This window comes from Spermophilus citellus (assembly GCF_964194105.1).
Source record: "Spermophilus citellus genome assembly, chromosome: 4".
NCBI classification, from domain to species: domain Eukaryota; kingdom Metazoa; phylum Chordata; class Mammalia; order Rodentia; family Sciuridae; genus Spermophilus; species Spermophilus citellus.
In genome coordinates, this window is record NC_138185.1 from 164,402,010 (window position 1) to 164,416,758 (window position 14,749).

General features: G+C 49.9%; 1 protein-coding gene across 1 annotated transcript in view; it reads left to right on the forward strand.

The window, feature by feature from the left end:
- Window positions 1–14,429, forward strand: part of GALNT16 (polypeptide N-acetylgalactosaminyltransferase 16) — an 87,040-nt gene extending 72,611 nt beyond the window's left edge. The window contains exons 12-15 of the mRNA XM_081291734.1: window positions 1,139–1,222; window positions 6,495–6,636; window positions 7,278–7,403; window positions 12,111–14,429. Coding sequence (XP_081147860.1) covers window positions 1,139–1,222; window positions 6,495–6,636; window positions 7,278–7,403; window positions 12,111–12,248 — 490 coding nt within the window. The 3' untranslated portion in view covers window positions 12,249–14,429. The remainder of the gene's footprint in view (window positions 1–1,138; window positions 1,223–6,494; window positions 6,637–7,277; window positions 7,404–12,110) is intronic.
- The last annotated feature ends 320 nt before the right edge of the window (window positions 14,430–14,749 follow it).

Consider the following 14,749-nt stretch of genomic DNA (forward strand, 5'->3'; position numbering starts at 1 on the left):
GGCGTTTCAGGTTTGCCTCCTCCCCCGGTCAGATTGTGATCTGTCAGTCTGTTTTCCTGTCGTGGACTGTTATGACTACAGTCGAGTGAAGCATTTTCAAAATGCAGATGGGTTGCGAAATCAATTTAGGGAGTCGTGACCAGCATTAAAAAAGAGAGAAAGAAAAGCACCACAGATTAGATTAGTAGAGACCAGAATAGAAAATCAGAGTTGATTGCAATTAAGGGTAAGTATTGTTTTATAAAACTCATTTCTGTTGTGTGTGTGCACACACCTGCGTGTGTGCCTGTGGGTGTACTCGGGGTACACTACATCACGATGTAAGATGTATATTTATCTCCTCCTTAAGGTTGTGGTCAGAGAAGTTTGAAAACATTGTTAATGATCAATCATAGATGAATCATCTTCCCTCTATTTATTTATATCTATCATTTAAAAAGAGTTATGTCACTATGTATTTTTTAATGGGAAACTATCATCTACTGAGGACGATCCTGGGCTTCATGTCCCTTTAAATTCATTTTCTTATCACAAAAACCTCCCAAGGTGAGTAATCATGTCTCCAGTTTACTGTAGAAGAAACTGAGGCTGGGCTAGGTGGCACTGAGGGTCCTCAGCTGGTGGCCATTGTGGTCGGTGTGACTGAGGCAGGTGAGGAAGCTGAACCAAGGTGTTTCAGGGACCCACCAGATGGTTCTGACTCCTGAAAGATTAGAAAGTCTGCTCTTCTTGACATTGAGATAGTTTCTCCTCAACTGAAAAGCAGGAGAGGACAGCTTCTAGTTCACAAAGTCTCTGCAAAAATAAGGACCAGTTTGTAGTGTGCTAACTGAGGTCTCAGGAGTGAGAACCCTGGGGCAAAGTGTGGTCACCTGTGAGCTGGGCTTGTCCGGAAAGGTGAGCTCCAAGCAGGATTTGAGTTAGGAAAGAGGGAGACCCAGGAGACCTTCCAGGTCAGGGGATGACAGGAGGCAAGTGGCCACAGCTGGACTGGGCAGGTTTCCATGGCTCTCGCCCTTGATGCCTTAGTAGGCAGGAAGAGGGGACCAACCTCTGGGGCCTGGAAGGGGTCTCTGCCATCCTTCCCAGGCTTCCTCCCCACACAGTGACCTTGCCCAGTTCCTTGTCTTCCCTTCAGTGTGGCCACTCGGATCGAGCAGAGGAAGAAAATGGACTGCAAGTCCTTCCGCTGGTACTTGGAGAACGTCTACCCTGAGCTCACGTGAGTGCAACCCTCACCTTGCACATGGGCCTGTGCTGCCCAGGGGGATCTCCCTACCTGATCTGGCTCCTTCTGGCTGCCAGTGTTTATCTTTGGGACAAAGCCCTGGCGAAACTGATAAGGGCATTGCCAAGAGTTATCTATTAGGTGTGATAGATAGGAACCGAATTTTTAACAGACTGTGTCTTCGATCTAAAAATGGATATTGTCCCCAGCACTGCATTATGCAGTCAAGGCTGCAGAAACCCTGGCACCTTTGACCCTATCCTCCTCCTTGTGGGAATTTCTCCTGAGGAAATACAACAGCCACAGCAGAAGGCTGTTGACGGTCACTCTGCAGGCTTCTCTGCTGCTGCTGTGGCACAAGGAGAAACAATTCTCAGTCGGAGCTGGGCTCAGTGAATCCTGTTGATTTAAACAAATATTATGCATCCAAGAATCTGATCACCAAGACTGTGGGGGAAAAAAAGTAGACAAATGTTTCTTCCAGTGTATGAGGTAGCAAAATGTGAATGGTAATGTCCTGGGGTTGTGCTCACCTGGGAACCTGTGTGCACTCTCAACAGGATTGCAGCTGTGACCGCTGGGGACCCCGTTTTTCCTATTTCCAAATTCTTCTCAGTGTCTTGGTCTATCTGAGTGACTCATTTTCTCACCTTTTTCAGCTCTTGACTCAAATGTCCCCTTCTCGGGGACATTTTCTCTGAATGCTGTGAACTGGCAGCAGCCTGCCCTCTCTCATTCTCTGCTGGATTTCCCTCCATAGCCCTTATTGGCATCTAGCATATATCTGGTCAGTTAATTCTGTTGTCAACTTGCTGTACACTCCAGGAGGGCAGAGGTTTGGATCTGTTTGGGTCATTGCACTGCCTCCAGCACCTAGAATTGTGCCTGTCACAACACAGGCGCTTGATAACCATTTTTTACTAAATAAATCGCAGGATCAGTGTGCCTCCATAATGTCTAAGTTACAGTTTCCCTCCACAGCTTGTCCCTCAACTGCCAGCTCTCTCCCAAGGACGCTGCCACGGCTCTCTCCACCTCTCAGAGCCTGTGTCTCCTCGAAAGAGGCAAATCTTTGTCCTTGGAGGGTACAGTTGATGCCTAGAAAGTAGGCACAGTTAGGCCATAGCCACACCCAGGGAATAAGCTAGATGATTAACCCAGATAACACAATCCCAGGTCCCAAATACAGCATGCCTCAAAAGTAATAAGACTACAGTGACTCTTCAGACAATTTCCAAGAAATTCCAGCAATTTGAGCAACAGCAGCACCTTTGAAGGAAAGTTGGTGGCTTGGATAATCCCAGCTCCCTGGACAATTGCTGTGTAGGGAAGAACATTAATTTATAAAAATGTAAGAAGTGAACAACTTCCTGAAGTGACTCCTTTTAAGGGGACTATGCTCATTCACATGGAATGTGTCTCTTCTGTGACACATTTCTTTACATCCTGTCAGGGTTTGTACAACATGTGGAGGGAGCCCACAGACCCCAGCCCCAGGGGCAGGACTGGGAAGCCTGTGGGAGGGACTGGGAGAACTGGAAGTGTCCTCCCTCTCCACACCTCAGCCCCGCCCACAGTGGCATCCCCAAGGCTCCCAAGGAAGCCGATCCTGGGTGGATCCCAAGATCCTGGGTGGATCCCAAGTCGAGAGCAGAGAGTACACCAGCTGTGTTGACTGAGGAGCATGAGGGCCTCTGCTGCTTTTGTCATTCATTGCTATCTGGGTTGCTCACCCCCAGTTCCAAGGGAGAGGCCAGGAGTGGATCAGTTGTCTGTTTGAAAGGAGATGTATCAGCCCCAGCAATGCCAGCTTCCCTCCAAAACCAGGAGGCTAATAGCTGGCCATGTTGCTCAGATAGTCACAGGAAGACTGAGGAGGCTGGAGGAGAAGGGTTTCATTCTCCTAAGCCTGCAGCACTTCCGCCATAGCTCCATCCCCATCCAGTCCCTACCTCTGCAGTTGGCCTCCGAAGCCACAGCCACTAATTTATTGCCTTTATCAGGACTGTCAAGAATGATTGTGTGAGCCTCGCATTTGTTTGTTTGATTTTTATTTTTATTTTTTGGGGTGCTTAACTTCTGAGCCACATCCCCAGCACCTTTTATATATTTAATATATATTTTTTAAATATATATTTTTCAGTTGTTGATGGACCTTGATTTATTTATTTATTTATTTATATGCGGTGCTGAAAATCAAACCCAGTGCTTCACACATGTTAGGCAAGCACTCTACCACTGAGCCACAGCCTTTTTAATATTTTATTAGAGACAGGGTCTCACTGAGTTGCTCAGGTCCTCACTAAGTTTCTGAGGCAGTCCTTGAACTCGAGATCCTCCTGCCTCAGCCTCCCAAGTCTCTGTGATTACAGATGTGTGCCATTGTACCCGGCTGAGCTATGCATTTGTGAGAGTGCTGGTCACAGAGTAGACATTGAGTGCTCATTATAATTCCAAGCAGATGGCAGAAAATATTCTTCTAATCAAATCAGTGTATCATGACAATTTTCTTTTTTTAAAATATTTTTTAGGGGGATATGGCTCAAGCGGTAGCGCGCTCGCCTGGCATGCGTGCGGCCTGGGTTCGATCCTTAGCACCACATACCAACAAAGATGTTGTATCCGCCGAAAACTGAAAAATAAATATTGAAATTCTCTCTCTCTCTTTAAAAAATAAAAAAATAAAATATTTTTTAGTTGTAGTTGGACATAATACTTTATTCATTTATTTTTTATGTGGTGCTGAGGATCGAACCCAGGGCCCACACGTGCTGGACGAGCGCTCTACCCCTGAGCCACAACCCCAGCCCTTATGACAATTTTCTATTGGATAAAAGTGTAGCATCTTGAGAAACAGATATCTTACTTCTATAAAGAGATATCTTCTTCTATTGGACATTGTCATTAAGTGTGTGTATATATATATATATATATATATATATGCAAGTCTATATGGAAAACATAGTGGGGACAGATGTCTCACTTCTAAGGCATCTTAAGGTCTAATGGCAGTCCTGCTTAGAGCAGATCCGTAGGAAGGGAATCGGGGGTAGACTTAAGAGGGCCACCAACAAACCCGGCAGCTCAGTCCTCTGGAAGGCAGCTGGGGAAGTGGTGATCACTGCTATCCCCTCTGCCCCAGGACCACTGCCACAGAGTGACATCAGGAGCTGCACCTGCTCTTGAGCTTGCTGTCCAGCTCAGGGTTTCTTTGCTAGTGTCAATGGGAAGCCACACTTACTGCCCCACCCCGCCACCCCCTACATGCTGATGAGCCGGCACACCTCCCTCAGCAGCAGCATGTGGGGAGAAGCAGAGCACAGGAGGGTCAGGAGCAAGCTCTGGAGCCTTCACAGCCTTTCCAGACCCCCGTCCTCCACACAGTTCTCACAGAAGCTTCAGCAGGCCTCTGGTCTCTGGAGAGAGGGAAATCTAACACATTGTCACTGGACAAGGCAGAGAGGGTGGATCTCTTGTCCCCCAAGCCCTTATACCTAGCGAGGGTTGCCAACTCAGATGCTTACGATAGTCAGACAGGTGATGTAACTAAGTCAGGTGGGTGGGATGAGGAATGGGGAATGGTGAGGATTGTGGCAAACTGGGATGCAAAGGCCCGGTCCAGCAGGGACAGCTACTACACAGACGGTGGATTAGTGTCATGTTGGAATATGAGCGTGTTGAGGCTTGATCTTTCTGTTTTTTCCAAGAGAGCCCAAATTCAGATTTTTCTGTTACGTTAAATTAAAAAATGATTGCCAACTAATGAAAACCAAATAACAACCACCCTGAACAGGTCAGACAAACATTCCTAAGAGCCAGATTCTGCTCGGAGGCCAGCAGTTTGCCACCGCTGCTCTAGAGCTGCCCAGCCTCTCAAGGAGGGTCTGGAGGCAGGCTTGCTGCTGCAGGGGGAGGGAGAGGACGTGACAAGGACCCCCTGGGAGCCAGGTCCTGTGGTTCCGTAGGCTTCTGGCCAGCCTGAGAAAGCCCTGGTTTGGTCAAGATCCTGGAAGGTGTCCACATCAAAGAATGCTGGAAATGTTAAGATACCCCACCCCAGGCCCATGTTTTCTATGACAAAGATACCAGGAGACAGATAAGAGTAGACACAGGTCAGATTCTAACCTCCAGGTTCCTTATCACCCCCTGGAGGATCCAAATTCCAAGAAACTTCTAAACCTAGATGTATAAGACCACACCAGCTGGGGCCAGCAGCCTTCTAGGTTCATTACCCAAAGAGTGTCAGTGTGTGTGTTTAAGCATTTCCTGGGCATATAAAATGTTTTAATAGGGGCTGGGGTTGTGGCTCAGTGGTAGAGCACTTGCCTAGCACTTGTGAGGCCCTGGGTTCGATCCTTAGTACCACATAAAAATAAATAAATTAATTAAAGGTATTGTGTCTATCTGCAACTAAAAAAATGTTTAAAAAGTTTTAATAATGTAATATTTTGCAATATGCTTGTTTAACTTGACAGTATGCTATGAATATTTTTTGCAGATTACCAGGTAGTCTTTCACAAAGTCATTTATAATGGCTGCAGGATTTTCTAACCTGTGGATAAATCAGAATTTATTTAGCCCAGCCCCTATTGTTGGACAACTAGGAATTTCCAGTGTTCTCAGTATCAACCATTCTGAGATGAATATCTTTTAACACATCTTTAATTATTTCCCTAGGATAAATTCCTTGAAGTGACATTGTTAGGTCAGAGGTGTGCACATTTTTGAGGGCTTTGAATCATAATACCACACTACTCTCCAAGATGCGCTCACTGGTATGAGAAGAGTCAATCTCACATCCTCTTGCCAACATTGGGCATTGTCGTTATATATGCATGTGCATATATAAGTCTATATGGAGAACATAATGGTGACCATCTATTATGTATTTCTTTGATCCTTAGTGAGATTGAACACACTTAGTGAGATTGAACACATCTGTGTGTTTTAAGTTTGCCTCTTCAAAATCACCCTTTCCTTATCATTTTGAGATGGTTGTTAATCCCACATTTAGGCCCCAGCCTCTCCCTGTTTCCAGGTCCTGTGTTCCAGTCTGAGCTCTCTCCTGCCAGGGTCCTCTTCTCAGACCTGTCCTTCAGGGAATCCTGGGAAACACTGGGACTGAGGCTGTCCCTGTCCCTCCCCCCCACTGCTGGCCAGGACTGAAGGTCGTAGTGGCCTTGTGCCTGGGTACTGTCCTCTGCCAGAGGGCATGGGTAGGCTGGGGAGGGCAGAGGACCAGGCTGACCGCTGTCTTTTTCCTCAGTGTCCCGGTGAAGGAAGTACTTCCTGGCATTATTAAGCAGGGGGTTAATTGCTTAGAATCCCAGGGCCAGAACACAGCTGGGGACTTCTTGCTTGGAATGGGGATCTGCAGAGGGTCTGCCAAGAATCCCCCACCAGCCCAGGTAAGCTGGGAAGGGCCTCGGGGTCAGATCTGGGAGTGGGACAGGAGCCAGGGGCATTGACCATCAATAGGGTCAACCTCCCTGGACCCATTCTCATCCTGTCTAGCTACACCCTCCACACACCCTCCTTCTCAGGGTCTTCACGGTGCTCCTGACGCATCTTCTTAGCCCTCTGTGTACCACACACTTGCAGGGGGAGAAAGGCTGTGAGAGGCCCCTTCTCTCCTGGGTCACAGCTATGTGATGAGCAGCAGGCTCCAGAACTGAGCACACGAGTGAACATGAGTGTCACATCCACATCAACACTAGAGCAGGTCATGAGACCCCAGCGTGGACCAGCTCCCTGGCTGCCTGGCTCCATGTCCTATTATCCCCCATCCCCTGGGTCCCTTGGTATTTCCTTGGTTTCTCTCTGGCCAGCTCCAGCTGAGCTTCCTCACCTCAGTATTTGATTATGAAAAATTTCAAACATACAGAAAAATACAGCCCCCCCCCCAAGAATTGTACCATAAATACCCGTACACCCACTTCCAGCTTCTACAATCATTTGTAAAAATATTCTACAAAAATACACATTGTATTTGCTTTATCACCTGTCTGCCCATCTGGCCATCTAGAACTGTCCTTCCCTTGTCTTACAGGCATGGCTATTCAGTGACCATCTCATCCAGCAGCAGGGGAAGTGCCTGGCTGCCACCTCCACCTTAATGTCCTCTCCCGGGTCCCCAGTCATACTGCAGGTGTGCAATTCAAGAGAAAGCAAGCAGGTAAGTCTCCACTCCTGGGCACAGATGGCCAGCAGCCCCAGGGGGACGTGCAGTGTGTGTGGCAGACCTTGGCAGAAGTCTATAGTCTCAGAGACGCCTCCAGAGGAACCAAGTCAACCGCTGGGTCCAGCCTATTATTTTGCCTATGAGGAAAAGCTTCTTTTTTTAATATTTATTTTTTAGTTATAGTGGACACAATATCTTTATTTTATTTTTATGTGGTGCTGAGGATCGAACCCAGTGCCTCATGCATGCGAGGCAAGGCTCTTCTTCTGAGCCACAATCCCAGCCCCCCAAAAAGCTTCTTTTTTAAAAAAAATATTTTGTTTTAATTAATTATACATGACAGTAGAATGCATTATGATACATCATATATAAATGGAGTGTAACTTGTCATTTTTCTGGTTGTACATGATATAGAATCACATCGATCATGCACGTAGGGTTATAATGTCTGATTCATTCTACTATTCTTCCTATTCCCATACCCCTCCCCTCCCTTCACTCCCCTCTACCTAAAGTAACTCTATTCTTCCCTAGCTCCTGGCTCCCTCACCCTTATTGTGAGTTAGCATTCACATATCAGAGAAAACTTTGGGCCTTTGGTTCTTTGGGATTGCCTTATTTCACTTAGCATGACATTCTCTGGCTCCATTCATTTACCAGGAAATGCCATAATTTCATTCTTATTTATGGCTGAGTAATATTCCATTGTGTATATATACCACGTTTTTCTTGTCCATTCATCTATTGAAGGGCACCTAGGTTGGTTCCAGTCATGAGTTGAGCTGCTATAAACCTTGAGGTAGCTATAATATGCTGATTTTAAGTCCTTTTGAGTATAAACCAAGGAGTGGGATAGCTGGGTCGAATGGTGGTTCCTTGAGGAAATGCTTTTTTAGGTATTTGGTTAATGTTAGTCCTGCAGGTCTGAAGGCAGGAAGTTTGTCTTGTTCATACTGTATCCCTGGTCCCTGACAACCACACAGCGCAGATGTCAGCTCACTGCCAGCCTGTGTTAGGAGTTTTACATAGATCACCACGTCTGATCTTCCAAGCTATCTAGTGAGGTGCTTCCAGTACTGCCTCATTTGATAGGTAGTAAAGCAAGGCTTGCTGATTACAGGCAGTCAGATCCCACATCTGAGAAGCCTAGGATTTAAACCTTGGCCAGTGTGACTCCTAAGCCAATAGTCTTAAACCAGCACATAGTAGGTGCCCAGTAAGTATTTCTTGATTGCTGACTGGGGAAACTGAGACCTGACCAGCCTCCCATGTCCACTCTCACCCACACTATCTCCTTGAGTCCTGGGAGGAGGCTGGCCTACCTATCTAAGGAGAAACTGATAGCTTGGAGTTCTGAAGTCACTTGCTCAGGGCACACAGCAGTGACTGGGGAGAAGTGGAGGCCAGGTTTCTGGGGCCAGCCCAGCTCCCTTCTATGCTGTTCTCTTCCTGCCTGGAGGTGCTGCCTGCTCCCTGGGGAGGGCACTCAAGACCTGAGGCTACTGCAGTGCTTCCCGCCACCCTCCTGGCATGCTCCCTGGGCTGGCTGCCTGAGTACAGGCGAGGGTGGAGGGCTGGCTTTCTCCTTCTGCCTGCAGACTTCTCCACCCACCCCTCTTCTTCTTACCAGGGTCAGCTGGTCAGGGACGACTGGGAGTCTGCTATTCCATTCTGGAAAAGCAGCTGGGTCCTCTCCCTCCAGTCTGGGTGTGTGTGTGTGTGTGTGGGGGGGGGGTGTCTCAGCTCTGTGACCTGCTAAACAGTTTATATATATTAGTTGGTGATGGACCTTTATTTTATTTATTTGTATGTGGTGCTGAGAATGGAACCCAGTGCCTCATGCATGCTAGGCAAGCGCGTTACCACTGAGCCCCAACCCCAGCCCTAATGCTGAACTACTTTTTTCCCCTTTTGGTCCTGGGAATCGAGCCCAGGGACAGTTTATCATTGAGCTACATGGCCGGCTCTTTTTATTTATTTTTGAGACTGGGTCTCACTAAGTTGCTTAGAACCTCACTAAAATGCTGAGTCTGGCCTCCAACTTGTGATATCTCAGCCTCCCAAGTGGCTATGATCTTAGGTGTGCACTAACCTGTGGGGCCAGGCTTCTGAGTGCTTTCTGACTGAGGGATGCAGCTTATCCTTTCTATCCTGAGCTGCTCATCCTCTGCCCAGCCCAGCAGCAGAGCTGGTGCACAGTCTGCCCTTCACCTGGAGCGGGGACCTCCATGAAGGGAAAGCCTGAGCCACGCCCACCCTCTCATTGTTGAGGACAGACCTGATAAGTGTCCGGCAGCCTGCACTCAGATACTTCTCTGGGGCTGAAGCATTGTTTTCTCCTTTGTGCTGACCCAGCCAGCAGGGCTTAGAGGATTCTCCTGGGCCCATTCATTCTGCTCCTGTGAGTCCTGCCAGGTGTCCAAGCACTCTGGACGCCTATGCCCCACCCCTTCTGGGAGGACAGCATAAGCAGCTCTCCCACTGCCAAAGCCTCTGGAATCTGGCCTTTTCTCCTTTGTCCCCTTTTGGCCAATTGGATGGCTATAAGGTACCAGCCAGGCTCCTATGCATTAGACGGGGTCAATGGTGTCAGCAGTCCCAGCTTCTGCACTCCTTACATCTCCCTGAGACTGGCTCCTCACTTACAGAATGAGGGGCTGCCTTCTCTGCCTGCCCTGGAAGGAACTGCACAGAGACTATGCAGATTAAGTGCTGTGACTTGATACTGTTTCTCTGGCCAGTCCCAGAGTTGAGTGGCCAGGAGGTCCTGAAACTACCTGGTAGCAGGTGGGAAGTGAAGAGTCCTGCCAGTTGGGGAGCCCCTCCTGATGACTGGGTGATTCATTCATTTATCACAAAGCCGCACTGAGTGCTTAATTTGGGCCAGGGAATGTACAGATCATGCCGGCCACGGGGATGGAAGGGGCGTGGACTTGACTCCCAAGGTACACACAGTCTGGAAGGGGAGAAAGAGGAGGAGGCAGCAGCTACAATAGGGAGGACTGGATGCTGAGGTGGCACTAAGTAGGGTCCGTGCAGCCAGAGGACAGCCCTGCCACCCCGAGACCTGCTGGGGAGAGGATGGCCACACTGCCCCCAGATGGGCATTGGGGGAGGTCTGGCTGATGTGAGTTGAATGTGAAGAACTCTGAAGCAATAGCAGGCTGTGAACCGCAGGGGGCCACAGGCTGCTCCCACCGGCCTTTGACCTTTAGGCTTGTAGCTGGGGCCACTTAGACCTAGAGAGGCTGGCTCTCAATCTGGCCCCTCACAGCCTCACGTTCCCAAGGGAAACCCAGGCTCGGCAGCCCCCGCCTTTCACCTTACTCACCCCACGTCCCTCTCCAGCTCTAGCTCTGGCCCCATGGCTGGGTGCAGGGGATCCCTCTCCTCCTAGCTGCTCAGTGAGAACATGGACCCACTCCCTCAGAACTGTGGTCCTGAGCCTTCCCACCTCTTCTCAAGGACTAGGTGGATATAAGAAGAGGGGAGAGCTGGGCGCAGTGGCGCATGCTTGTAACCCCAGTGGCTCGGGAGGCTGGGGCAGGAGGATCAAGAGTTCAAAGCCAGCTTCAGCGACTTAGCAAGGCACTTAACAACTCACCAAGACCCTGTCTCTAAATAAAATATAAAAAAGGGCTGGGGATGTGGCTCAGTAGTTAAGCATCCTTGGGCTCAATCCTTAGTATCAAAAAAAAAAAAAAAAAAAAAAAAAAAAGAAGAAGAAGAAGAGGAGAGATAGTAGCATGGGAGGAAAACAGGAGAGAAACCAAAAATATACCTGTCTCACTATTCTGTCTTCCCTGATCCTTGAAATCTGGGTCTCTCATTCCCTCTTCTCCATGTTCCAGACAACACTCCATGCTTTATCTAGGCCTTTCTAAAATGCTCTACAGCAAAAATTCTTCCCTGCTTATCTCAGCTGGGAGAGGAAGTCACCCAAAAGTGCAGTAGGGGACCTCAAGTACCCCTGTCGTCCCGCTCAGTGTGCCATGCCTGTAAAGATGGCGTCCAGTCATCAGCCTCATGGTTATAGGCTGGGTCAGAATTCAGGCTGCAGGAAGAAGAAATCTTATTCACAGAAATAGGAAATTCACCTAGGCCAAGACTCACAAACTTAAATCCTGAGGAAGCCCAGGTCCCTAGAGGACCAGGCAGGGACTATGACAAACTGGAGAACAAAAGCCCCATTGGGAGCAGAGAGAAGGCAAGTCCTCAGCCCGCCAACTGATGCCATTTAAGAAATTAGGCCCAATGTCCAGATAGAAGCTCAACATGCAGATTTGTATGTAGTAACTAAGCAAAATTTCAAATGAACGATGTACTGTCCAAACAAAATACATCTCTGAGCTGGACTCTGCCCATGGGCATCTGCACTGTCTCCCTGGTCCAGACAGCAGCTGGGGATGTGGCTCAGTAGTTAAGGACTTGACTCCAAGGCACACACAGTCTGGAGGGGGAGAAAGAGGAAGAGGCAGCAGCTACAATAGGGAGGACTGGATGCTGAGGTGGCACTAAGTAGGGTCCGTGCAGCCAGAGGACAGCCCTGCCGCCAGGACTGCGAGCTTGGCAGGATGGGCAGCCACGGACATAAGGGACATGCAGTCTGTTTTAAATGGGGGGATGAGGGAGGTGAAGGTACATTATTATTTCTAATCATTGCTTTCTCATGTCCCTCCTTCTCATCTCTCTCCCTCCCAGAAATGGAGGAGAAAAGGATCTTTCATCCAGCATTCAGTCAGCGGCCTCTGCCTGGAGACGAAGCCTGCCCAGCTGGTGACCAGCAAGTGCCAGGCTGACGCCCAGGCCCAGCAGTGGCAGCTGCTGCCACATACATGACAGTAGCCCCAGGGCCTCTTGTACCTTTTGCATGAGACTTTGAGACCGGAAGGGGGTTGGGGTGGGAGTGTCAAGCGGGCCGTTTCCATCTCCTCACATCTCTGCCGGAGTCATCAGCAAACACCCTGCCACGACACACATTACTCCAAAGCTCGTTCCACAGGGGCACACCCAGTGTCCTTTATGCCTCCCTGGCCTTGCCCTGGGAGAGGAGATGGTCAGGGTGCCAGACTGTTGCTGGCTAGGGACTTGGCAAGTGTCCCTGGCCTTTTGTCCTCTCCCTTGGCCCTACATGGGGCTCAAACAGTGGTGTGTGGAAGATCCCCCTGTTGCCTGGGGGTGCGAAGGACAGAGGCCCTCGGAGCGACCCAGTGGGGACATGGGGCCTGCTAGTGGGGACAGCCTGAGAGGAGAAAGTGGGCAGCCTGTAGAGAGGCTTAAGGCTGGGAAGAGAGGGACAGAGAGGAGAGAGGCCACCTGTAGGGGCAGGTAGAGAACTGGAAGGAGCTGAGAAGTTTGGGGCCCTGAGAAATGCCAGACCCAGGGGTTGGGTGTGGGAGGCATGGGATCCTGGGAGCAAAGGGTGGAGACTTCGCAGGAGACCATGGATGGAGGAGCAGCAAAGCAACAAAAGACCAACGTCTCTTTCCCAGGTGCTGTCCTGCCCACTTTCACCAGTCCGTAGGCCTGAGCCGCACACGTGCCTCCAGCCTTAATGCTGATCTAGCAGGAGGCTGCAGAGGGATCTTTAAGGATAGACTTGGGGTGCAGCTTATTAAACAGACTCCATTTCTGTTTGGCCACGTGTCAGGCTGAGACCTCTCTCTTGAGCCATCATGACCAGCTGGTGCCCTGTCCCCCCGCCTGGGCCCAGTGGGGAAACTGGCAGATGTCATGCACCCTTGAGCAACCCCACCCTCGTTTGTGGTTTTGAACCCTGCTTTCTCAAGGTCTTTGTCTCTGTAAATACTGCGTCATGGGTCAGGGTGGCTGATAAGAATGTGACTTCCTTTCGGAGTATGAACACCCCCTGAGTCACAAGGGGCTAGTCACCTGGCTAAACTGCACTCTCAGTTCCTTCTACTTACAGGAGGGATTCCTTTGAAAGGTCAGTCATTGCACTTGGCCAGGAGGCTGGCTGTGGAGAATTCCCAGTTCCCCCATGGCCTTGTCTTGGGATTCTTCCTGCTGTTCCCTCAAGCTCCTGACCCCAACCACTGGCTTGGGCAGTATGATCTGTTGGTACCAGGACCCCTGGGGTCTCCCTCCCAAAGCAAACAGCCTGGGGCACATGCTCCTACCTCAGGAGCACCCAGTCTTTCATAGAAGAGAGCCACACTCTAGAGAGTTCATGCATTCCAGAAGGTCTAGGAATTTCCAGAAATTGTCCCCCCAAATGGTGTGTGTGTGTGTGTGTGTGTGTGTGTGTGTGTGTGTGTGCGTGCATCTTCCTGGGGAGAGTGACCCAGGAAAAGAGGATTTCCCTGGCTTCTTAAAGAGGTCCCTGATCTCAAAGGGTCTAGGCCTCTGCTTTGGATTGGAGCTATTTGACCTGCAGCCCCCCTCTCCCAACCTTCCTCCCTGCTGCACCCAAACTGCCATCACCCTGTTCCCTCCACGTGGCCCTTGGGGTTGGAAGCCAAGTGTTCATGGTCCCCAGCACCCACTCTGGAGGGTTCTCCAGCAGTGTCCTCTTGCCTCCTGGCTCTCGCCAGCACTCTTAGCAGGTATAAGTGCACCCCTGGACTCACAGTGTGGGGGTCCTTTGCCTCAGTGGCCACACTTCTCCCATTCTCTGATGTGGAGTTTCATCCACAGCCATTTGTGAGCCTGGCTTTAGATCCCCTGTTCATCCAGGAAGCTCCTGCTGTGGGCTAGAATAGAACCAGGGTTGGGGCGAGTCCTCTCCCTAGAGCCTAGGCCATGTTCAGGCGTGGGCCTTGGGGACCGGGAGCATGAGCTCTTGAATGTAAGGACTGCTGCTCAGAGGGCCTTTGAGAGGGTCTCGCCCTCGTTTCCATGGTCAGCCAGGCTCTGGACTTCTCAGCTGTCCTGGGTGGGGACTTGGCCCACTCTGTTTTTGCTTTTCCTCTTCTTGACCAAAGCATGTGCCACTAGCTGTCCTTGAGGACATTGTCTTTATGAAACACACACCCGGAATAAAACCACTTCTTACATGTTCACGTGCACTTGTGCCTTCCTCTCTGACGCAGCGCCCCCTTCCCCTGCTCGGGGAAAGTTGGGGCCCGAGTGAAACCAAACATGCTCCAGTCTAACCCTCTCCTGCAGCTAAGCCAGCCTCTCTCAGGAGAGCCAACAGGTGCCCTGCTCCTGGGGCAGGCCTGGGACCCGATCCCAAGGACCGGCTCAGCCCAGGCTTCTATTACTTCACTGTGGGACACTATGGGACTTGGAAACGGAAAGCCAAGGGCTTCTCCAAATGTAAGTGGCCCTACCACCACGCTCACTTTAACAGACCTTCTCTGCTTTCTTGGGAGCCA